This window comes from Littorina saxatilis, linkage group LG2, assembly GCF_037325665.1.
Source record: "Littorina saxatilis isolate snail1 linkage group LG2, US_GU_Lsax_2.0, whole genome shotgun sequence".
NCBI lineage: Eukaryota > Metazoa > Mollusca > Gastropoda > Littorinimorpha > Littorinidae > Littorina > Littorina saxatilis.
In genome coordinates this window covers 35,134,711-35,157,029 of record NC_090246.1, presented here as the reverse complement: position 1 = coordinate 35,157,029, position 22,319 = coordinate 35,134,711, and the positions used below count along the sequence as shown (strand labels likewise).

Genomic DNA, 22,319 nt, shown 5'->3' with positions numbered 1-22,319 from the left:
TTTTTTTTTACAATTTTCCGATTTTTAATGACCAAAGTCATTAATTAATTTTTAAGCCACCAAGCTGAAATGCAATACCGAACCCCGGGCTTCGTCGAAGATTACTTGACCAAAATTTCAACCAATTTGGTTGAAAAATGAGGGCGTGACAGTGCCGCCTCAACTTTCACGAAAAGCCGGATATGACGTCATCAAAGACATTTATCAAAAAAATGAAAAAAACGTTCGGGGATTTCATACCCAGGAACTCTCATGTCAAATTTCATAAAGATCGGTCCAGTAGTTTAGTCTGAATCGCTCTACACACACACACACACAGACAGACGCACATACACCATACCCTCGTTTCGATTCCCCCTCGATGTTAAAATATTTAGTCAAAACTTGACTAAATATAAAAAGACAGGGGAAAAAAAGACACCAACCACAAGCAGATGATTACATCTCTCCACGAAAAGGAAACATTCAAGTGAACCACGACATGTGTGTCTGCATTAAAATTAGGGCAACTGATACCATATATACCATATAATTATATATTATTCCTCAGGCTTAAAACGACACATAAGACATAAGACATAAGACTTTATTTCAACCATGTGCAGTACACTAGGGACATGTTTTGGCCAGAGCACAATCAATCAATCCATACACGCCCTTCCAAACATCGCTTGCAATCTCAGTCACACACACGCTCACGCACGCCCGCATACATTCCCCACACAAAACCCACAACAGCACACACGCGCAAGCATGCTCCTCCTTAACAAAACGTGTTTAACCATCAATTGTACATATGCGTAAGATAAACAGTATAGAAGTATCAGTAAGAATTATATATGTATCAGACATCAGTTATGACGACACTAAGTGGCTCCTACACGAATCCGTCGACACAGTAATTTCAAGTCAAAAGAAAGCTATTGACAGAAAGATGATCCTGTGATCATGTCTATCATATTGCGTATACTGGCAACAGCTGGGTTGGCAACACACAAATCTCCATGCAACGACACAGGACAAAAGATGTGCACAGTAAACTTGTTTGTATAGCACCTAAAGCTTCTAAATTCCGATTTTATATAGTTTTGGGATTTCATTTACAACAGTTATCATACAATTATGGTATAAAATTATATCGTGCTCAATGACCTTGGGTTGAAATTGAGTGACACTGAAATTCGTTCTGAAAACGAGACCTACCAATATTATGTGCACAAAGTCGACACACAATAAACAAGTCAGCAGTTTTCTTGCGAAATCCCCAGCTCAATCAATCAAAAAGGTGTAAGTCACACTTCAAACCGGTGACCAGAAAATATGAACCAGTCTGTGAAAAGCACAACCTATAATAGGGCAATGCGATGGAAAATATGATGAACATATGCTTCAATTGGCGGCAGATGTTTCCTCGCATTTTTTTTAATAAGAATGTAGACGGCATTAAGCTCCTGTTTTTCAACCAGTTTAGACCATAGGCTAAGTACTTATCGCCGATGTGACTTCCCTTCAAAATAATACTGAAGGCTTTATATAGAATTATTTTTTTCTAACTTCATATTAAGCATCGGCAACGGACAAGCACAAGCACAAGCAGCATCAGCAGGACCAGAAATCTTCACAAACAAAACCCACTGCCAAAAAACCCCGCAGTTTTCTGCGTAAGAATATATTATGACACGTCAACTTTATCATCTAAATGTTTACTCTCATTATTTACCGTTGATGCAACTCTGGGCAGATCTTATTTACTCGCACTCGCGACACCACATACGTATCACGGAATGACGAACACTGGCTGTGTTCACAGGCAAAGGGAAGGTTCAAAGTCAAAATCTGCTCCTTTTATCGTCAAGTTTAAATTAGACACACTGCTTCTATTCAATTCACGTTGCACACATTCCGTCAAGACAGCAGTTCCTTGGCAAAGGACCGTCCAGGAAATTCACTCCCTACTTTTATCAGGTCAGTTATTCGACCCACGGAGATACAGGAAATAAGGAGCTATGTGACCCACTGGCAGTGTACCGATAAAATTCTATTCGTCTGCGCAGAATAGTAAATGTTGCCTTGCCACATGGCTCTGAGTAAGATTCATGGTTAAGACGCAACAGGCCCAAGACTTGAGCCTGCAACATAAGAGCGCCTCTATTCAGTATTCTCCACATCGGCAAGTTCATGAATAAATGCCATAATAATCCCGTCTTGATAAACATGTATGCGGGGATGCTGTCAACATCCAAACAATGACTTGCTGTTTAAAGTGAGGACCAACGAAGATGAGGAATCAAGAACAAATAAACCAGACAGCAATAATGTCTCACAATCGTTTTGTTTTGCATGGTGAGATGGGCACACGAAACTGAGCACTTCTGCACATATTAAGCCCGCCCTTAAAACGAAATATTGCCACCCAAAATTGCTCACATTTCCAACAGACATTTTCCACTGGCAGGCTTTTTATTCAAAGCAAGAGATGCAGAGCGAAGCCGATAAGCCAGCAAAACCAGTGCAATCCAAATATGAAGGCTAAAATCCAATTCAGCACGCAAGCGATTCAATTTGGGAAAGGCAAATATGTTTTTTTCCTGCACATTTGGCCTGCACATATGGCTGGCGTAAGACCGCCCACCTGGCCAAGGTTCACATTTAGTATCCAATCAGTAATGGGTAGGATGATCTTCGAAATGACCGAGCCAGAAACAGATCATTCTTGACATGTATAGTGGAATAGCACTATTATCCCTACCTAGGTCCAAACAAAAATAGAAGGAATGCCGTGGCATTTTTCTTTTTCTCATTCGTACGTAACATGGGCTGAAACTCCCAAATTCACTCATGTTTTTGCACGGGTGGGTTTGTACGTGTATGGCCGTCAGTTTTTACCCCGCCATTCAGGCAGCATACGCCGCTTTCGGGGGAAGTATGCTGGGTATTTTCGCGTTTCTATAACCCATCGAACTCTGACATGGATTACAGGATCTTTTCTGTGCACACTTGGTCTTGTGCTTGCGTGTACACACGAAGGGGGATAAGGCACTAGCAGGTCAGCTCATAAGTTGACCTGGAGTCTGCCGTGGCATGCAACTTGCAAGTACGCGTGAAGTTCTTCACACACACACACACAAATAAATCATACTATTAGTAGCACATTACGCAACAACACTTCGTGTCTGGCTCAGGACATCTGAAACATTCAGTTGCAAACAGTACAAACAGAATTAAAACGGACAACTCAGTTCTGCGTATAAAAACGAAACTAATCGCGTTTGTATCCCGCATCTTCCTTTGGTGTGTTTTCCAGCTCTTTCTCTATTACTACATGTATTTGTATTTCAGTTGAATCCCTTGTTATCGGACAGAAAAGACTGCAAGCGTCAACTCACGCAGTCCAAGGAGGACAAAAGAGGGAGAGTTCGTTGAAAACTTAGCAACGAGATTCATGTGACCGGGCACTGGATAAACAATTCACAGAATGGAGGTATACAAACAGTCTTCTTATTTTCTGAAGAGGTGTTTGATGACCTCAGCACAACCCTGAAAGAATCACGTCGACCCCTTCCTACAAAAAAGAAAAGGTTTACCTTTGACATTTACCGAACGGTCCTCGCAGACTGCTGCGTTAAATGCCTCATCAGTCTTCCAAGGCAACAATGAATTTGTGCTTCTGTAAACGCCCATCATGTTTTTCTCCCAAACTGTGCTGACCCAGCTGGAAGCAATCTGAAATCTTGTTCAGATCACAGAAAGTGTTCTGGAAGCCAGGACAAACACAGAACTGTAGCACTACCAACGAGTCACTAGCAGCGGACCAGTCACAAGCTCAGTTCTAATATATATAGGTCTATGGTTTGCGCAACTGTTCTTTGCACCATAAACCATTTGACAGCCCTCGCGATCAGATCCTGCTGACCCTTGCCAATTTTCTCTGCATGGCCGTTCCATTCAAACAATCATCGACACTAGATTTTGCCAGCTGCCTGCCAGAGCGATTAACGCAGCTGCGGACCCTTGGGGGACCTGATCTTAATCCCACAACATATTGTTGGCCCACTCAACTCCCTCTACTCAACCGTCCTTCCAGCCCCGTGCCTAGGAACCAAGCACCAGAGGGATTACAATCAAGAAAATCTGCTTTGTGCTGGTGGTTTCAGGGGGATTTAGGGGGATATCGGTCACTTATTTTATGCAAGTGGAGGTGTCCCCTGACAAAGCTGTTACTTCAACAAAGGACAGGCACTATCCGATGTCTAGCTTGCTTCAAAATGAGTTCTTTCTGCATGAGTATAGTATTACCTGCACTGGAGTTATTACACGAACATGACCGATTTCATTACTATCAATTCTTACATGTAGACTCCATCAAATGATTAATTGAACATGTAGCATAATTATATTTACCAAATGCAGTTTAACAGTTTAACACATCAAGAACATAACATTAGAAAGAAGAGTCCCCATGTGCAAAACTGAATTATACCGTCGATCTTTTATAACATCTACTACTGTCCTGTGGAACACCTTGCCAGACAACATCAAAACAACTAACTCAATCAGCGATTTCAAACGCTATTTATCTACTCCTGATTATAACGTACCTGCCTATTATTACTGTGGTAAAAGACTGGAAGAGATTCACCACTGCAGAATGCGCCTAAACATGAGTAATTTGAATTCTGACCTGTGTAAACGCCACCTACAGAGAAACCCACAGTGCGCTTGCGGCTACCCGAACGAAACAGCTGACCATTATTTGACACATTGTCCTTTGTACGTAGATGCTCGCCTGTCTACAATAAACGCACTTCCTGTTAATTACAGACATGTTGAAATATTGTTAAATGGTAGCGAAAACCTTTCTCTTTGCACCAACAAGCTTGTTTTTGAAAGTGTCCAATCGTTTATCTATGAATCTGGTCGTTTCTGTTGATTTGACTCAGTACCCATATTCATGCCAATAAACCTTATTTTAAATGCATTTTTCAAATGTATATTTAGCGAGCTACTGCTTACTTGCCACATGACTATGGTTTGTAATGTACTATGTATATTCTTATTTGTATGCGCTGCCAACTTCATCTTTTATATGTACCTACCGTTTTCTCCTCCCTCCTCCATCCTCCCCCCTCTTCCTCCTGCTAGCTTTTTCTTATTCTTTCTGATTTACTTTAATTATGCTCTTCTTGTAGATAGTTCAACAATTGATAAGTAATGCTTGTCCAACATCATATTTGCGTTATTTTCCTACTACATAGGGCGCGTAATATAAGCGTTTGCTTGAGTTCGTGTCCCTATTGTTTATCGTTGTATTGTTGTATCATGTTTGATTTAATAAAACATTGTTTAAACCAACATAACATTCCACATTCCCAGCAAACAATAAGCATGCTTCAAAATAAGCTCATTCTGCATTATCACCTGCACTACACATAAATTCATGTGCATGATCAATACATGTATACAGTTTATGTCCATTTAAACTCAAGGCTGGTGCATCTGCTCAGCGACAGAGAAAAAAACCTTACAAAATCAAGGCAAAAAACATTGATTTGTAAGATGTCAATGTAATAGCTTTTTTAAACTTCAATAGAATAGATTAATGCATAAGGACTACAAGGAACATTATCACTGTTCTACATCTGTTAGCTGCAGGTATAAAATGTCTTTTAATGCAAGCACAAACATGTTGTAATTTGTAAATGTATGGATACATTAGCTTGGACAGTCAGAGTTGCTATGCAAACATTCAACATTAATATGAAGGTATGGTCAAACACTGGAAGTATTTGTCTATGTTCTTGTAAATACCTAAATTGGTCAGTGTGAACATTTCTGAAAGTAAATTTCATTTGCAGTGAGAAAAACAAAACATGTACAATGCACAGTATAGAATAATGGCTTTCAAATCAAGTTGAGAATTTGGAGCCTTTGTCACACAAGTTGGACACCTAATCCTTGACCATATTATAATTATATAATCAACGTCACCTGACACCTGTGTCAGACTACACACAGCACTATCAAGCCCACAAAGTCGTTTAACAAAACTTTGTAGACCAGTCGTCTGTCTTTATTTTTATAACTCAAATGTTACGTTTGCCCACTTCAATTTTGCCTAAAAATAAAATGGCTACTTTTGGGTGAGAATGCTATCAAACTACTGAGTAGTTCTTTTCATTACCTTTAAAGAGATATTGCTGACTTGACCACTTGTGGGGAATTTCTGACAAATTTGATAAATCTGAAGAATCAACTGTACCTCAATCTAAACGCACACGGCATGATTTGCTCGTAAACGTGGTAATCAGAGTGAGTGATATGGCTTTAGGGCGCTGCTTCTGTTTGGTGTTGGAAACAAAAAGTAGTCCAGAAGCAGGTACAACACAGTGGCCTAGTAACCAGCATCACATACACAAACAAGGGAAGTAACTCAGTTGAAATAACTAAACCCAATCTTCTTCTTTCTTTGCCTATTTAAGATTTTACAACATTCAATGAAGCTTTCAAAACACTCGCTTTTGTAAACTGAAGGCAGATCTCCTGCTGGGCAGCATTAAATTTTATTAGCAGAATCTTATTCTTATATACCATAATAAAGTATAACTTTGGAAGCGATCTGCGAGCGCCTTTTTACCAGGTATTATATCCTGTGAGTGTGAGGCCTATTGATTAAAGCTTGTAACTCTTAATATGTTTATATGCAACTTGCTTATTAGTTTGTTAGACATGGCCTTTGCCTTTTAGTTTTACAAGACACATGTATGATACGCCTACAAATATTTTTTAATGTGAAACAAATAAATGTAAATTATGCCAATCCCTCTAAACATAAAAAGGCAGTCAATAACTGAATAAGCCTTATTTTACCGGCTGGCCGAGCAAAATCTGCGGAAGAAATATGCCCGTATGCGTAAAACCTGTCGTCATGTCCACTTGCAACAATTATTGACAACCACACATGCACTGATACTGCACTGCACTTGCTGCCTCAGAATCTATGAGTATAATCGTCGGGTAAAAATTTTGCCTTCAAAAATCGACACGATCAGTACAGTTACAGGTAATTTTGGCCTGGAAAGAAGCTGAAAAAATAGACGGTTCTGCCGATAACGCCTTGTTTAACTTGAGGGCGATCGGTACGATACAGTCAGCACCCCTCAAGTCAATGCTATAGCTACCTAATGTTGCTGTTGGGCTCAGACTTTGATGTTTTCCGCCTGCAGCAGACGGCAGAAGACTTGACGATCTACATTTCTCAGGTGAATAAAAAGTTATGACACATACAGAGGTATGAAAAACTTAACCATCGGGGATATTTTCAACGAAAACCGTATCTCACCTTCGTGTAAACTGTTCGGTCTCCTCCGATTGTCGCCAGTATGTCACCTGTCGCAATTTTTGAAGGAATTTCCTCCCTTTGCCGCGCGCTTGACAGATCTCTGACGGAAATGACGTCGACAAAATCTTGCCACTTTCAACATGGCGGCAAACCCAAAATACACTTGACAAGTCTGGACGCATTACATCTCTCATTCCGGATACTGTCCTGCGCGAACTTCTTGCGTCTGAAGATCGGATCTTTTCATATGCAAGTATGTCAAATCGTAAGTATCCGCTGATTTTACGGATTTTTGTGATCGGGATGGTGTTGTTTTGAAATTTAGATAGCAGAATAATCCATAGTAGCATGGGGCAACCATATTTTTCTTTGAATTTTTTTCAAACTTTTTTTATGTAACTACATTCTCCAAGCCATCAGAATTGTAAAGCAGTTTAAATTTTGAAGATCGGTACATATTTGATTTTTTTATGATTTTTTTTAAAAATTGCGATTTTAGGGCTGCTGAAAAATTCTGCTGAAAAAGTGACCGGCGCCCTTTACAACCTGTCCTGCACACAATTTCAGCTAAAACCTGTTGTAATTGATTTAAATGGCTTTCTTGTCATAAATACTATACAACAGAACAGGTTGCGGGGTAGGAAGTCACACAGAAAAGTGTAACAGGACCTTTTTATCTGCCTGAAATTCTGAATTTTGATGTACTGAGTGAACCTTCAAAAGTTATTGTTTCTGGCTCTTATGTCCAGACATTGCTGCTAATTGTTTTCTTATTTGTTGATGGTTGTTCCACATCTGAATCAGGATTATCTTCCAAATATGGAAAAATAAGATCTTGTTAATCTTCCAATAAATTAGGCACATACCGAGTCTGATGCATTTCTTTGTTCCAAAAATTCTTAGGTAAACAAAAAAACTGTCTCGAAGGTAATTTCTTACAATGTCAACCTCCCTACTGCTGCATAATTATGAACATGCTGAACTGAAATAAAAGCTGCATGACCAAAATGACTGGTCCATTCATGATAAAATTAAAATATTGATTTTGATATAACATGTAAATATATTTATGATCAGTTATTTGTTGTTGTGTCCAATCACTACCTTTTCAACTACAATACTGTCTTTGTATTTGTGTTGGTTTTTATCCCTTTTACTACTTACCTCATGCACTCAAGCTGCTGCTGCCTTACACACACACACCCACCCCCCACCCCCCCACACTTTTGCAAGACGGTGTTGTGGGCTTTCAGTTGTGTTACCAGCCAGTGGTTTTTCTAACTTTTTTTCCTCTTTAAACTCATGCATATATAGTTATGACCTAACAGAAGAAATTGACTTGTAATTTGTATACATTGTAATAATTACAATACAACACAATGGGTAATTTTAATGATATGAAATATCAAAGTGATAAAATTACCATACCCAAAAAAATCCTTTGAAGGGCATACAGAAACAGTTGTAACTTGATCCAATATCGTACATGACTGTATACTCTGTTCGTGTCAAAGTCAACACTGCCCCCCCCCCCCCCCCCCCCCCCCCCCCCCCCCATTATCACCACCACCACCACAACTGGTCAACATGCTTCACTTTCAATTCAAAATAAACTTCCATCCGCACAGTTTCTTTCGTTTGCCAGTTTGAGAAATATCAGCGCGAACGAATCAGCCTAATCATTTCAACACGCTATCCGACTCGCTGTCTCCCGCCACTGATGACGATGATGATGGCATCTCACTTTCGGTTTCGCCAATGCATTCGAATCGTCGTCAGCCATTTCTTTTGTTGGATTCCGTACTTACCAAAGAACAGTTTCGGCGATTTAGACTTTCATCTTTCTGAAAAAAGTATCCATACGCAGAATTGCTGTGTGAAGCGTCGGAAAAGCGCAGATGTGCCACATTGTCGGAACAACAAAATAGCAGACAACCGCCAAAATTATACCTTCGGGTCACGTGACTCTCGCTCGGAAGCCTTCGGCATTCTCCGTAACTACTTGTCGAAGAGGGGGGTAGGTCGTTTCCTCCGTTGAAATGGGAACTTTTACGGAACTTTCCCCTTATTTTTTCAGTTGCTAATGAAAGATGAAACACCCGACTACGTTCTCATCAACTAATTTCGGTGGTGCACTCGCCCTATCGCAAAAAGAAAAAAATGACAAAAGTTCGCTTGCATTTATTTTATAGAATTCTCGCGACCTGGCGAAAAAAATGTCGATGCACCTCTAGCCCTATGTATCTGCTAGTGGTACCGGTCAGTATTGTCCACAACCAACCACTCAAAACGACGTACTTTGCCGTAACCTGACCCTGGGGTCCGGAGCCAAATCGCCGACCGGATTTTTGAGTGGGCGTGGTTTGCAGCGAGAGTTATCTTTTCCTAGCTTGCCCCATGCTATCCATAGCAACCGATGTGGAACGCACATAACTAGGCATTATTTGTGCATTTTGTTCGAAACGCTCATAAGTAATTTTAAAATGTGATCCGTAAGAAACTGTAGGCAGACTTATTAGCAGATTACATTAAAGACAACGATTCACTGAGACATGCACGTGTGCGAACGCTGGATATGAAAACACAAACACACAGTCACACGTACACACACACACACACGTGCATTCCAATTCAAAGTCAAAGATATTAAAACTTGTTGTACACACAGCACAGCTAGGTTTTTTATACTGATGTTATAAATAGGCCTATGCTGTCTTTGATAGTTATTAAGTTAAGTTTCTCACTCTTGTTTTCAGTTTGGCAGCAGCCTTATGTGAATGTGTTCAAGCACTTCAACGTACCACAATGGAAGAAGGCATCGAAAGAGGGGGAAGTAACTCCAGTTATGGACAAATCAGTCAAAGCGACAGTGTTCAAGATCACGGGTCACATTCCGGCAGGAAATTATATTCAGCTTCCACGCACAGGATCACTAGGACTCACCGGACGATACTTTTATCTTCTGTTTTGCCCTGTACCCACAAAGTATTTTGTGGTGCATGTGGATGTGGCCACTCAGGACAGTTTGGTTGTGCGCCTGTCTTTCTCTAACCTCTTCAAGGAGTTCAAATCCACAGCTACCTGGCTGCAGTTTCCTTTTCTGTGCAACCCTGCCAAGGGCTCAGTGGCCTTCTATGCTGCTGCTGCTGGAGTTAAAGGTATCAGTGGTTGTCTGTCTGTGATGAATGTGTTTGTGAGTGTGTGTTTAGCTATGCATTCTCAGTAGTTTGTCAAATGCCTGGTTAGAGTTGACTTGATGTCCCAGGAGCTAGAGTGCATTACTCTGCAGTGTCCCAATTTTGACTCCTTGATCCCCGGGTTCAGCCTCCTGTCTGGCTTGACTTAAACTGGCGCTGATGACTTCACAGATACTGAGATAAGCAGAGATTGAAGTGATTCTAGTCAGTGCCTCAAATCAAAATAAATCGGAGGTATACTCGTGATGCTAGAAATTGGGTAAAAATAGTTTTCTGTCTAGGACTGGGACTGGGAGGTATAAACACATACTTTGACATAGAATACCCTTACTCGAGTGATGCCATGTCACAAACTTGTGAGTGTCACAGTGCAAAGAAAAATCAACAAATGACTTCCTTATTTTAATTACTGTGTTCACTATGCTGTTCATTTGATTTAGGCAAGCGTGCAGCCACTTACAATGTTCGCTTGCAGTCAACTCAAAGGCTGCATGTGGATCATCATACCTCTTGCATTTTTGCAGTAGTTGTGAATACCCACAGCTTTGATCTGAAAGAGGTATCACATATTTTTTAGGATGGGGGAACACATTTTTTTGAACATTATTGTTATGAATTTAAAAAAACACATTTTAAGATCAACTGTTGATGGTTTCACTTTCAGAAAACTCTGGCCCTGCACCAGGTACAACCCGATGGACTGTTTTGTGTCTGGACCTCAACTACATACTTTCCACCTATCTCAACCGCAGATATGCTTATGTCAAGAGCATGAGGCTGTGTGCAAACATGCTGGTCAAGAATGTTTTCACCAGTGACGTACTCTATGATCCAGGTATGTGTTTCTATTAAACAATTAAGTACTCTCTTTTGGAATTGTTTAAACCTGAGCTTTTAATGTTGCCTTTTTGGGCAGTCACTCACGTTCAACTAGTTGTTGCTCTTTATGTTGGTAAAGTTGTGTGTGTTTGCAGTGACTGTGAGGTCTATTTTTTTATTTCCAGGAATCTCAATGGCAGAAGCGAAACGAATGGGAGGTGGTCGACACGTGTGCCCTTTTCCTCGAGAGTTTGGGTTTCCTGTTCCAAAAGGAGACCAGTGGGATGACCTCTATGACCTCATCAGGTGGGTTTGAATTAAGTTAGCTCTAACTTTCTTCAATACATTTTGAATTGTTTATAGTTTTTAAATCTTTTCCAAATTAAACGGTTTTCTTCATTGTTGTTATTTTGTTCTTGTTTTGAATGTTTTTCTTGTTTTTTTTTATTTAATATATTATTTTTTTATGACTGAACAGATTTCCTCCTGAGGGAGAAAAGAAGCCTTTTGACTCGATACAGTTTGCAGTTGATGATTCAAACAGATTCTACCAAGGTAAGACATGTTTTCCTTTTGAAAAGAAAAATTAAAACTGTTAGACACACTTAAAAATGGTGACTGGATAATGTCTTCAAACAGACTAGGGCAGATTATTTAAGATAAATAACATGACAGATTTTGGTGTGTGTGTGTCTGTTTGGGTACTTTGACACCTGTTGTATGAAGGGACCAGACGTAAGTAGCCTTTAATTGTAGTTGTCTTATTGACTTGGGTTCTTTGGCGAGGATAACTGACCAGCAGACATTAAAATTTGTCCTTTGTTCATTTTTGTGCTGTCCTTGAAAAGGTGCAACATTTCATAAACTGTTGTTACTATTTACATCATTCTTAATCTTATTGACTGTGCAGAAGAAGATGCTGAGGAAAAACCCTGCAGAATCACAGCACAGACCAAGAACATCAGCAGATGTGTGTCTGAGAGGGTGTCCATGATTCATAAACTCACTACTCCCAAAAAGGTAACAAGGTTTGTACACTTCAAAGGTGTGAATTACCCGCATAGAATGTGAGCTTTAATGCATGTGTGCGTAGGGGTGTGTATGAGTGCAAATCATAAGGAGTTTCTAATTTACTTTAGAAGAGAGAATTCTGAAAAACAAGTTTGGTAGTGGACATTCTTTTGATGCAAAAAAATGGTTGAATCATATGAAAGCCACCAAAGGGCATTCATCAAATAAGCATGGTTGTAATCAACATATGTTTTATTTTGGGTACACACAGAAGGCGCTGGGTATTTATTTCAGTGAAAATGAAGCAGAAATGAATACCCATATTAACTTTCAGATAATTCTCACAGACTTTTAGATTCTACAGAGTTTTTAAACCCGATTTTTTTTTTCTTTTGGTCTAGCCTGTCAATAAACAGACTGTCGCCCAGGAGATTCCAGAACTGGAAATGAGGGATTTTACAAATAACCAGTCCAACGTTCACATCTACCCACATGCAGACCTGGACATGAATGATACTGACAATGAACTACACTGCAAGTGCAAGGTCAGTATGGTCAAAACCAGCAAACCCCATGTGAGTAAATCAGTAATGGACGCCTCTAATCTGTTGAAATGTTTTCACAAACATTCTTGGCCCATGGAGAGCGATGTATTTACTCAAACGAAGAGAAATGGTGTCAAACTAACATAAAATAACTGACACCATTTTACATGATTCTTCTGTACTTTGAGTTTGACCTTGCAATTCTTTAAGCGAGCTGGTCAGCATGGCACACTTGTAGAGTGGGTGATATTAATCAGGGCTGTCATTATTTTATGGTTTCTGTTCTATTTTTACAACAATCGCTTTGGATAAAATCGCTATGAAAGTATCTTAAATACAATGAAAAGAGGTACATGTTAAGAATAAAACAGTTGAACCTGTCTATGCGGACCACCCAAGGGACTGACAAAAAATGATCGTTACAGACAGGTTGTCGCTATGGAAAGGTGAATTATATATAAATAAACTTCTTTGGGATGGGCAGATGGTCATTATGGAGAGATGGTCTCCAGGAGGTTCTACTGTACATACCTTATTATTTTTAAAAAAAATTAATAATATGAGGTATTCAAATAACACCTTATTATTTGATACTGCTGTTACTGTTCTTGGCCTGGCCTGAGGGACACAGTTTTGCCAAGGGACTGATTTTTTAGCTGTGAATGGGCAACATTTTAAATTGGATTCATTGTGAACTGTGTACATGTAGCAGGAAAAACACACAATTCATGTGGCTTGAGTAGATTTTCAGTGTAGTGTTGACAAGAGAGGTGGAAGACCTGTTACCATAATTTCAACCATGGCACTTACTTTGCAGGTGATGAAGGAAAAAGTGACACTGACAGCACCTGTGTACTTGCCCTCCCAACAGATCAAAAGTCACAAGGTAAGAGTACAACCTGGATAGAGGTTTTATATACTACAGGCTACAAACCTGTTAGTAAGTCTACAACCACTGTATATCATGTTCTTGTCAGAACTCTGATCAGCTCTGTATTTTTCCAAGGAAAGATACTGCCTTACAGAGAGAGAATATTGGGCTTGAGAGAAAAATATCCTTGTAAAAGAATAATTGAGGAGCAATCTTTCAGAAATATTGTTTTTAGTGTTGTACGTAGCTGCCAAAAGATATTCCTTTTAAAATTGCTTAACATTGTTTCCGGTCTTGGCAGCCCCCCGGATCCTGACAAATTTGTTGATATTTATTTCCTAAGCTGTTTTCCACAACTATATTTTGTTCTGAGAATATGTTAATAATTTTCATGTGTAGTGGGAAAGGGAAAGTCAGTATGAATGTTCAAATGGCGCTCAGCATTCAGGCGTTATGAATACCATGGCTCAAGTTGAAAAGATAGCGCTCTTAATTGAGATTCTCAAGTTGGAAGAGACCCAATTTAGTGAATATTTTAGGGAACCTAGTTTGTAACTGATGTTATTGCTTTCAGACCTTGGAACCAGATCCCATCATGAAGCTCAAGCGGATTGTTGGATTTGGAGGGGCGACTTTCAGAGATGTAAGTTTTCTTTTAAAACTATCCTTCTCTTTTTAGAAATGTTTAGTAGCTTTGAAAAATGTTTATTGCAGGTCAGAGTGAATTATTTTGGAAACTGTCGGTCTTTCGAAAAAGTTTTTTGGGGTTGAAAGCTGTTATTTGGTTACAGGTTTGTGAGTGTATATATGCCTGGGTGTGATTGCATACCGTTGTTATTGCGTTGACAGTGTGTGCTTTTGTGTGTATGTATGCGCTTACTTAATGCTCTCATTCCCATAAATCGAGGGACTAGACTGTAATCAAAAAACAGTATGTATGTGCAAAGTGAGGAATGTAAGTCACAATCAATATACAACTCTCACCTGATTTTGGGTACCAACACAATTTTTGTCTTGTGTCCCCAACTGCTTGCAGGCATTGTGGAGTGGTGACCAGTCCAGTGTTGTGTATCCATGCCATGCTGTAGTGGTGGTCATGCGGGTCAGCAATGGACATCAACGGTTCTTCATCGGTCACACTGACAAGGTAAGATGGAAAAACACACTAAATGTTGCTGCATGTCGGTTTTCAAATACAGGAAGTATTTTTTATTTACAGGCCTTTTCAGCATCTTGCTTTCGTTTATATTTCAGTGTTGTTGCTGTCATTTCATGTATATATTTTCAGGAGCTTACTTAATGTATTTGCCTTGAACAGGCGTGTGTGCAGATGGACAGGGTAGCTCACATAAACAAACACACACACACACACACACACACACACACACACACACACACACACACACACACACACACACACAAACACACACACACACAATCACACAAGATATTCTTTGGGCATGCCATCAAGATAACGAGTTTGTGTGCCAATCTGACAGAGTGTGTTTATGAACGTTTATCACCTGTCTGTGTGTTTTGCCCTGCAGGTGTCGTGCCTGTCTCAGAACGGCAGCAGTACGGTGCTGGCCTCTGGTCAAACGGGTCTGATGAGTGTGGTCAGACTGTGGAAGTTCCAGACCGGCGAGTGTCTCTCCATGTGTAAAGTTCATGCACATTCCCTCTTCTCCCTCAGGTAGACAGCTTTTGCATCTTGTTTTTTGTTGGGTGTTTTGTTTTGGGATGCTTTAAACAAAATATTATAATTTTATTTTACATGCTCTTATAGTTTAAGTATGAAACATGGTACTTTTCAGTTTTAGTGTTAGTCCTTGGATATAAAAGAGCCTGAAGTTTGCTCTCCTTGTACATGTACTTGTTTAAAGGCTCAAAAGAACAATTTGATTCTCCACCATGAAAATAAAAAGACATGAGGTGAAAAATGAATTGAGAATTAAGCTACTGCTTTCTTTCTTTTTGTAGTGTGCATGTTGATATCTGGTTTTCCTTTGTTGCATTGCAGTTTTGCTCAAAATGGGAACGTGCTGTGTGGAGCGGGCAAAGACAGACATGGGAAAAATGTGAGTTCTTTTTATTCAGTGATCAAGAAGTATGGATGATTTATTTATGTGTCTTAAAAACCACGGTCATCTCAAGCTTTTGTAAGCTTGTGTTTCTCTGAGGATTACCAGTTACACTCTGTAGCATTTTGATAAAAGTGTGCGGGCTTGTTTTCTAACGAAACAGCTGTTTTGCTATCTTCTTCAGATGGTGGTGATTTGGAATACCATTCATGTTCTGAAGAAACGTGAAGTGACAGTGCTGGCCAAAGCACACACTGATGTGGACATTTCACGCATGATCATCGTTCCGTTTGATGACCAAAGGTGAGAAAATCTGAGTTTTAAGAAATACAACAGATGTTGGATGGGTGTGGAAATCCTCACGTGATAGGCAATTTTTTTTCGAGGCTGTAGTTTCAGTTTTTTTTTTTTATTGATTATTCATACTTTTGTGGTCACACTAGAAAGACAGCTGCCCTGATATCAACTCAACGAGTGTCTCCTAAAAAAATTGAGTCAGGTATCTAGGAACCAGTCTTTGAATACCAAAAAATAGATATGTCAGACATTTTCATCTTTGAAAGTATTCGCTCAGACCCTCCCCACTTTTAGGTGATTTAGACTTGCCCTCTTATCCCAGTACCAGTTGGACTGGCAGCAATTTTGTACCATTACAATAGTTTACAACAGGTTGAATCAGTTTGGGCTATTCTATAGAATTATTTAAATTTAACGTGTCCTTATTGTCAGAATGGTGTCATGCGGACGAGACAACATTCGATTCTGGCGGTTGAAGGACGGCACCCTGCGGTCTGCACCGGTCAACATGGGAGACCATCACTCCATGGACTTCACCGACCTCTGCTTTGCATCTGCAGGTCACGCCGTTAAGGCCATTGAAACTGTGATCTTGTAAGTCTTCTGGCTTGTGTGTGTGTGTGTGTGTGTGTGTGTTTGTGTGTGTGTATGTGTGAGAGAGAGAGAGAAAACGAACAAAAAACCCAATGAACTGTATTTTATAAGGATGAAGATTTAAGGCACAATGCCTTGTCTAATAACCTGTCCTTAGACAAATAAATACATGCAATATTCCCTGCAAATTGATACAGAGCGGGGGAAGGAGGGAAAGAGAGAAAGACAGAAATAATAATAATAATGATAATAAAACATTCTTTTATAGCGCTGTTCACCGCCAAATGGCAGTCTCATGGCGCTTTACATTGGACATTAAAATTCAACATTTTACATACATAAAATGTTTCCTCGTAAGAAATAAAAATACAAGCATTAATAACTTACATTTCATAGACAACGACCACTTATATAAGACAATCTAGAAAAATTGTTTTTGAAAAGATTAAAAAAAACCCGTAAGATAAGTAATAGACACATAGTTACCCATAAAAAGTCTGACAATAAAACAGAACTTACATAAAAGCGTACAGATCTAAAACAGAACGAAGATGTAACACAGACTGTGGGACAACAAATTAAACAACTAACAACAGGCATACTTTATTATAATACTACATTAGGACTTTTAAACCCAATACACATTAAAACATCGAATTCAATTCATCATACAATACAGGCATTAATAGTTAACATTTTATAAACAACAACCAGATACATATGATCCTCTAGAAGGTTTAAAAACAACCAGTCAACAAGCAAACTTATCATTCAGCACATTCACTCACAAGTCACATGCACGCATTACACCACAGCTTCAATGTCTTAATTACTTTGTTCATTTTAGTAAAGAGAGAGTGTGTGTGTGCGTCTGTTTGTGTGTCTCTGTGTGTGTTCCATTCTATTGTATGAAGGTTTCCTGGCAGCAGCTTTCCTTGTGAGAACCAATTAATCATTGTCTTCATGGAATATCATCTGGATTAGTCTGCTAAGGGTGAGGGGGTGAAAGCTCCAACACTTATGTTTCCTTAGCTAATTGTAAAGAGGTGTGAAATAGGTCATCTGCCTACTCACAGTTACTTACATGGATGGCAGTTTCATGAGACTGGAATGCCTCAGCTACATGTAATAGCAGATTTGATACATTTTGATATTTTGTCTCAGGTATGTTTGCAGTCGCTCTGGTCACATGTTTGAACTAGACTACCAGAAAGTGAACGTTCGTCACGTTCGTCGCCTGCTGCCCATCTCTACTGGTACCAAGAACGGAGACAAGAATAAAGGGCGTTCTGGTAAGTTTCTCACGATTTGCACATGCCTATGATTTAAAAAGTCTACTTTGCTCATTATATTGATCTCAGTGCTTTATTCAGTACAGACTGGAACCCCTTTTCTGATCGTCCTTGTTTCAGATTTTGTTGTTCATGATGTCTGGATCTAGCTTCATTTTAAGACCCCCACACTTGTAAGACCTGTTTTATTTCTTCACATTTTGGGAGGTTTTAAAGGGGGATTTGCACTGTATATGGTTTGAAAATCTATTTTCTGTGGCCTGTTCTGCTGTAACAATAAATCATTTCTGTTGCTTTCTTCGCAGGCTCAGGACTGGGCATCACCAGTCTCAGTATGAACGAGACGTTCTGTGTCACGGGGTCAGAGGACGGTTTTCTGCGTCTGTGGCCGCTGGACTTTGCTCATGTCTACCTGGAGGCAGGTGAGAAAAGGGAATTAGTTCAGCTGAAACCTCTGTGCTGCGGAATCTACGCAGAAACCTAAGCACTTGGACATAGCGGTCGCGAATGCTTGATGATCTGAAGAGATATTTTTGTGATAACAGACATTTTTGTTTGAGGGTTTTTGTTGTAGGTGGTTTGATAAAGCTGTCCCAGTGTTGATATGAACTTCTTTTTATATATAGTATTTTATTAAACATTTTATTTATTTATTTTATTGGATTCTGTTTTGTCTTTCCTCGCATTTTAGTGGATGTTTTTGATTTCAGAACACGAAGGAGCAGTGACTGCAGTCAGCTTGTCATCTGACGGGATGAAGATTTTGGCTGGCACCTCAGCAGTAAGTTTGTCTGAGCCATGTATAGAGCAGTAGTTAGTTTTGAAATTGTGTGAACTTTACTTCATTCAATTCTAGGTGAATGCCACTGCCGTACAGATTTACAGCACTAATTTTGAATACAGTCAAACCTGCTCTGGCGACCATTTCTTGATAACAACCAGCTGCCGATTACGACCACCCCAAAGAATCCTTGACGAAGTTCTTTCCTGTATTATTTACCTTTCCATAACGACCACCTGCCCATTACGACCACCCCAAAGAATCCTTGACGAAGTTCTTTCCTGTATTATTTACCTTTCCATAACGACCACCTGCCCATTACGACCACCCCAAAGAATCCTTGACTAAGTTCTTTCCTGTATTATTTACCTTTCCCTAATGACCACCTGTCTGTAAGGACCTTTTTTTTTTTTTTAGAATCAAAAAACAAGAATGGTAGTTAATTGGAATGTTTACATGGGTGAAACTAGCCCGTCAATTGACTGAAATCCGTCAATCTGAAAATAAGTCTGACGGAAATTCCGTCAATCCGCAATTTTGAAAAAAACAATTGAGAAAAAAACCCGAAACTACTTGCGGAACGCGTTTTTGAACTGCTACAGTGAACCGGTTGCAGTTTGCCCGGAAACGGAAGCGCTTTTGCCCGTGCTCGCGGTAAACCTCGTAGGTGAGGTTTCTTCGCTTTCGGATTCGCTCTGCATCACGATAAAAATAAAAGTTCTCTCGCGTTTTGGCAGGCATTACAAAGTGGTGACACGATTTCTGCGACAAAGATGCCGGTTTTGACGGAAAACGCAAGGACAGATCTCATTGATGCTGGTCTAGCCAACAAATGGCGATGGGACTGGTTGGAGTTCATGAAACTAAAACTGTGTGTGATAAGTTTGGTGCTTGAAACTCAAGTGCTTTTCCTTGAGAACTTTGCACTACTGTGGAACCCCTCTCTAGTGACCTTGAAAATGTTGACAAAAATCGGTCCTTATGGAGGGGGGTCCTTACAGAGGGTCAGGGGGCCACAAAGAAAGTCACCTCAGATTTTCTTAAAAATAGAAAACAGAGAAGTTTGAGTTGCTGACGACCGTTTCCTCAAGCAAACTGCTTCGATTTCATGTTTGACATTGTCGATGGTGTCCACCAGTTCTGGTGCATGTACTACCCTCAGATCTCAGTACCCTGGCCAAGTTTCCTCTCAAGACATCAAAGAGACCGCGCCATAGGTTAAACTCCCCATATGTTAAACTCGGTCACTGACCCGGGTGCAGGAAGTGTTTCCTCTGTCAGATATGAAAGGGGAACCACCTCTCGTAGCTAAAACTGGGTCAATGACCCCTGGGAAGAAGGTCAGTGTCTATAAACATGATCTCGATGATTGGTTTGTGATGTTTACTCAGCCCACCCAACCATCACACCTCTCAGCGGTTTAGTGCCTTTGCTTAAAAGAGACGGTTATAACTGGTTATAACCAGTTTGTCAGTGATGCGTTACGCTCACTGAGAGTCTTGGCTTTGTCTGACAAAGTCGATGCACAAGCTGTTAGGTCGGTCCTTAGACGTTAGAGCGGGGTGGTCGCTACACTGGTGACAACTATATAAGGAAACACATCGGTTAAAAAAAAAGGGGTCGTTGTGGCGGGGTAGTCCTTAGAGAGGGGGGTCTTAGAGAGGGGTTCCACTGTATAAGAGATGCTACTGCTTTGTTGCTACTTTGTGCAGTGCTACATCATGCTGTTTGCATGTGTGACATTCTGTTTCATCATTTATTTCAATGCCTGTCTGGCAATGTTTGCTTCTTATAATTAAATATTTCAAACTTTTATTTCAGTTGTTCAGTTGTTCACTTTCTATTTCATGTAGTATGGCTGTTGTCAATGTTAATTGTTACCAATTGTGTCGTTGTGTTGGAAGATGCAAGTGTGAAAGGATACACACAAAAATGATTACTTCTGTGAATTGTTTTGATTTTGTTTACCCTTTTTGAGTCACTTGAGAAAAAGTGACTCTATATAATCGGTCAGTGTTAGTCTGTCCGGCCGGCCGTCCGGCCGGCCGTCCGTAGACACCACCTTAACGTTGGACTTTTCTCGGAAACTATCAAAGCGATCGGGCTCATATTTTGTTTAGTCGTGACCTCCAATGACCTCTACACTTTAACGATGGTTTCGTTGACCTTTGACCTTTTTCAAGGTCACAGGTCAGCGTCAAAGGAAAAATTAGACATTTTATATCTTTCACAAAGTTCATCGGATGTGATTGAAACTTTGTAGGATTATTCTTTACATCAAAGTATTTACATCTGTAGCCTTTTACGAACGTTATCAGAAAAACAAGGGAGATAACTAGCCTTTTCTGTTCGGCAACACACAACTTAACGTTGGGCTTTTCTCGGAAACTATAAAAGTGACCGGGCTCAAATTTTATGTGAACGTGACTCATTGTGTTGTGAATAGCAATTTCTTCCTGTCCATCTGATGCCTCATATAATATTCAGAACTGCGAAAGTGACTCGATCGAGCGTTTGCTCTTCTTGTTACCATATCATTAGAATCTGAAGGTATTTTTTTGACCTGCATGATAGTGTATTTTTTTGCCAGGAAAGGCCACAAAATCACAATGAATAATGCAAAAATTCGTTTTCGGCCGGGGGGCATTGCCCCCCTGGACCCCCTAACGGGGCCCTGCCCCGTACCCCGCCAGGGCCTAAGCGGCTCCTGGACCCCTGCCTCAAAAAAATTTCAGTCAATTTGATTTTCCTAGGTTTCACCCATGTGTTTATCATAGACAAAACAAAACGTTATATTTACTTGTATGTGGACCCAACGGTCTTTGAAGTAGATAGACAGACAGACAGACAGACACATATGAAACTTATCTCAAGATCGTGTGGCAATTTGCTTGCAAAATAAGTGTTTCGAATTGAGTCTCTTTTCAAATTCCAATTAAACAATTACTCCACACTCAGGGCAACCTTGGAGTTCTGGACGTAGCAACCAGAGACTACACGACGATCATGCGATCGCACACAAAGCGCATTCTGAGCATCGCCCTAGACCCCTGCAGGAAACACATAGCCACCGTGTCCAGCGACCAAACCATCCGTGTCTGGGATGCTGAGACGCTGCAGCAGTTGTACGATTTCAGCGCTCCACAGGAGTGCCCCACCACCATCTGCTATCACCCTAGTCAACAGGTCTTCGTCTGCGGTTTTGAGAGCGGAGCTGTGCGCGTCTTCAACGTTGTGTCCACTTGTCTTCTGGCTGAGCACACGTGAGTTATGGGCGGTATTGACGGTTTTGTTGTTTGTCTCTAATTGGGAGAAGAACAAGTTGCCTACTTCGTTTGCTACAGTAATGAGAAAGGCTACCATCCGGAAGGCCACTACTATGCTTTAACTCCATTTTAATTTTTGTCCCCAGATACATTATTTTTGGATCAGATTCATTGAACAGTACTCTATTTCTTCGGAGGCTCCACTGAAAAAAGGACAAAGTCAGCC

At 40.2% G+C, this 22,319-nt stretch overlaps 2 protein-coding genes across 5 annotated transcripts in view; one reads left to right on the top strand and one right to left on the bottom strand.

The window, feature by feature from the left end:
* The window catches only part of LOC138958835 (MICAL-like protein 2), a 53,822-nt gene extending 46,400 nt beyond the window's left edge, over positions 1-7,422 (bottom strand). For all 3 annotated transcript variants that reach the window (XR_011453524.1, XM_070330139.1, XM_070330140.1), the window contains exon 1: positions 7,340-7,422. The gene's annotated coding sequence lies outside the window, so the exon portion shown is untranslated. The remainder of the gene's footprint in view (positions 1-7,339) is intronic.
* A 51-nt stretch (positions 7,423-7,473) lies between these two features.
* The window catches only part of LOC138958834 (WD repeat-containing protein 90-like), a 50,194-nt gene continuing 35,348 nt past the window's right edge, over positions 7,474-22,319 (top strand). For both annotated transcript variants that reach the window (XM_070330138.1, XM_070330136.1), the window contains exons 1-18: positions 7,474-7,604; positions 10,096-10,497; positions 11,201-11,371; positions 11,541-11,661; positions 11,834-11,910; positions 12,266-12,375; positions 12,768-12,911; positions 13,729-13,797; positions 14,357-14,425; positions 14,819-14,929; positions 15,330-15,475; positions 15,803-15,860; positions 16,048-16,166; positions 16,593-16,754; positions 17,919-18,046; positions 18,352-18,468; positions 18,757-18,827; positions 21,786-22,090. In XM_070330138.1, the coding sequence (XP_070186239.1) occupies positions 7,595-7,604; positions 10,096-10,497; positions 11,201-11,371; positions 11,541-11,661; positions 11,834-11,910; positions 12,266-12,375; positions 12,768-12,911; positions 13,729-13,797; positions 14,357-14,425; positions 14,819-14,929; positions 15,330-15,475; positions 15,803-15,860; positions 16,048-16,166; positions 16,593-16,754; positions 17,919-18,046; positions 18,352-18,468; positions 18,757-18,827; positions 21,786-22,090 (2,390 nt within the window). In that variant the 5' untranslated portion in view covers positions 7,474-7,594. The remainder of the gene's footprint in view (positions 7,605-10,095; positions 10,498-11,200; positions 11,372-11,540; positions 11,662-11,833; positions 11,911-12,265; positions 12,376-12,767; positions 12,912-13,728; positions 13,798-14,356; positions 14,426-14,818; positions 14,930-15,329; positions 15,476-15,802; positions 15,861-16,047; positions 16,167-16,592; positions 16,755-17,918; positions 18,047-18,351; positions 18,469-18,756; positions 18,828-21,785; positions 22,091-22,319) is intronic.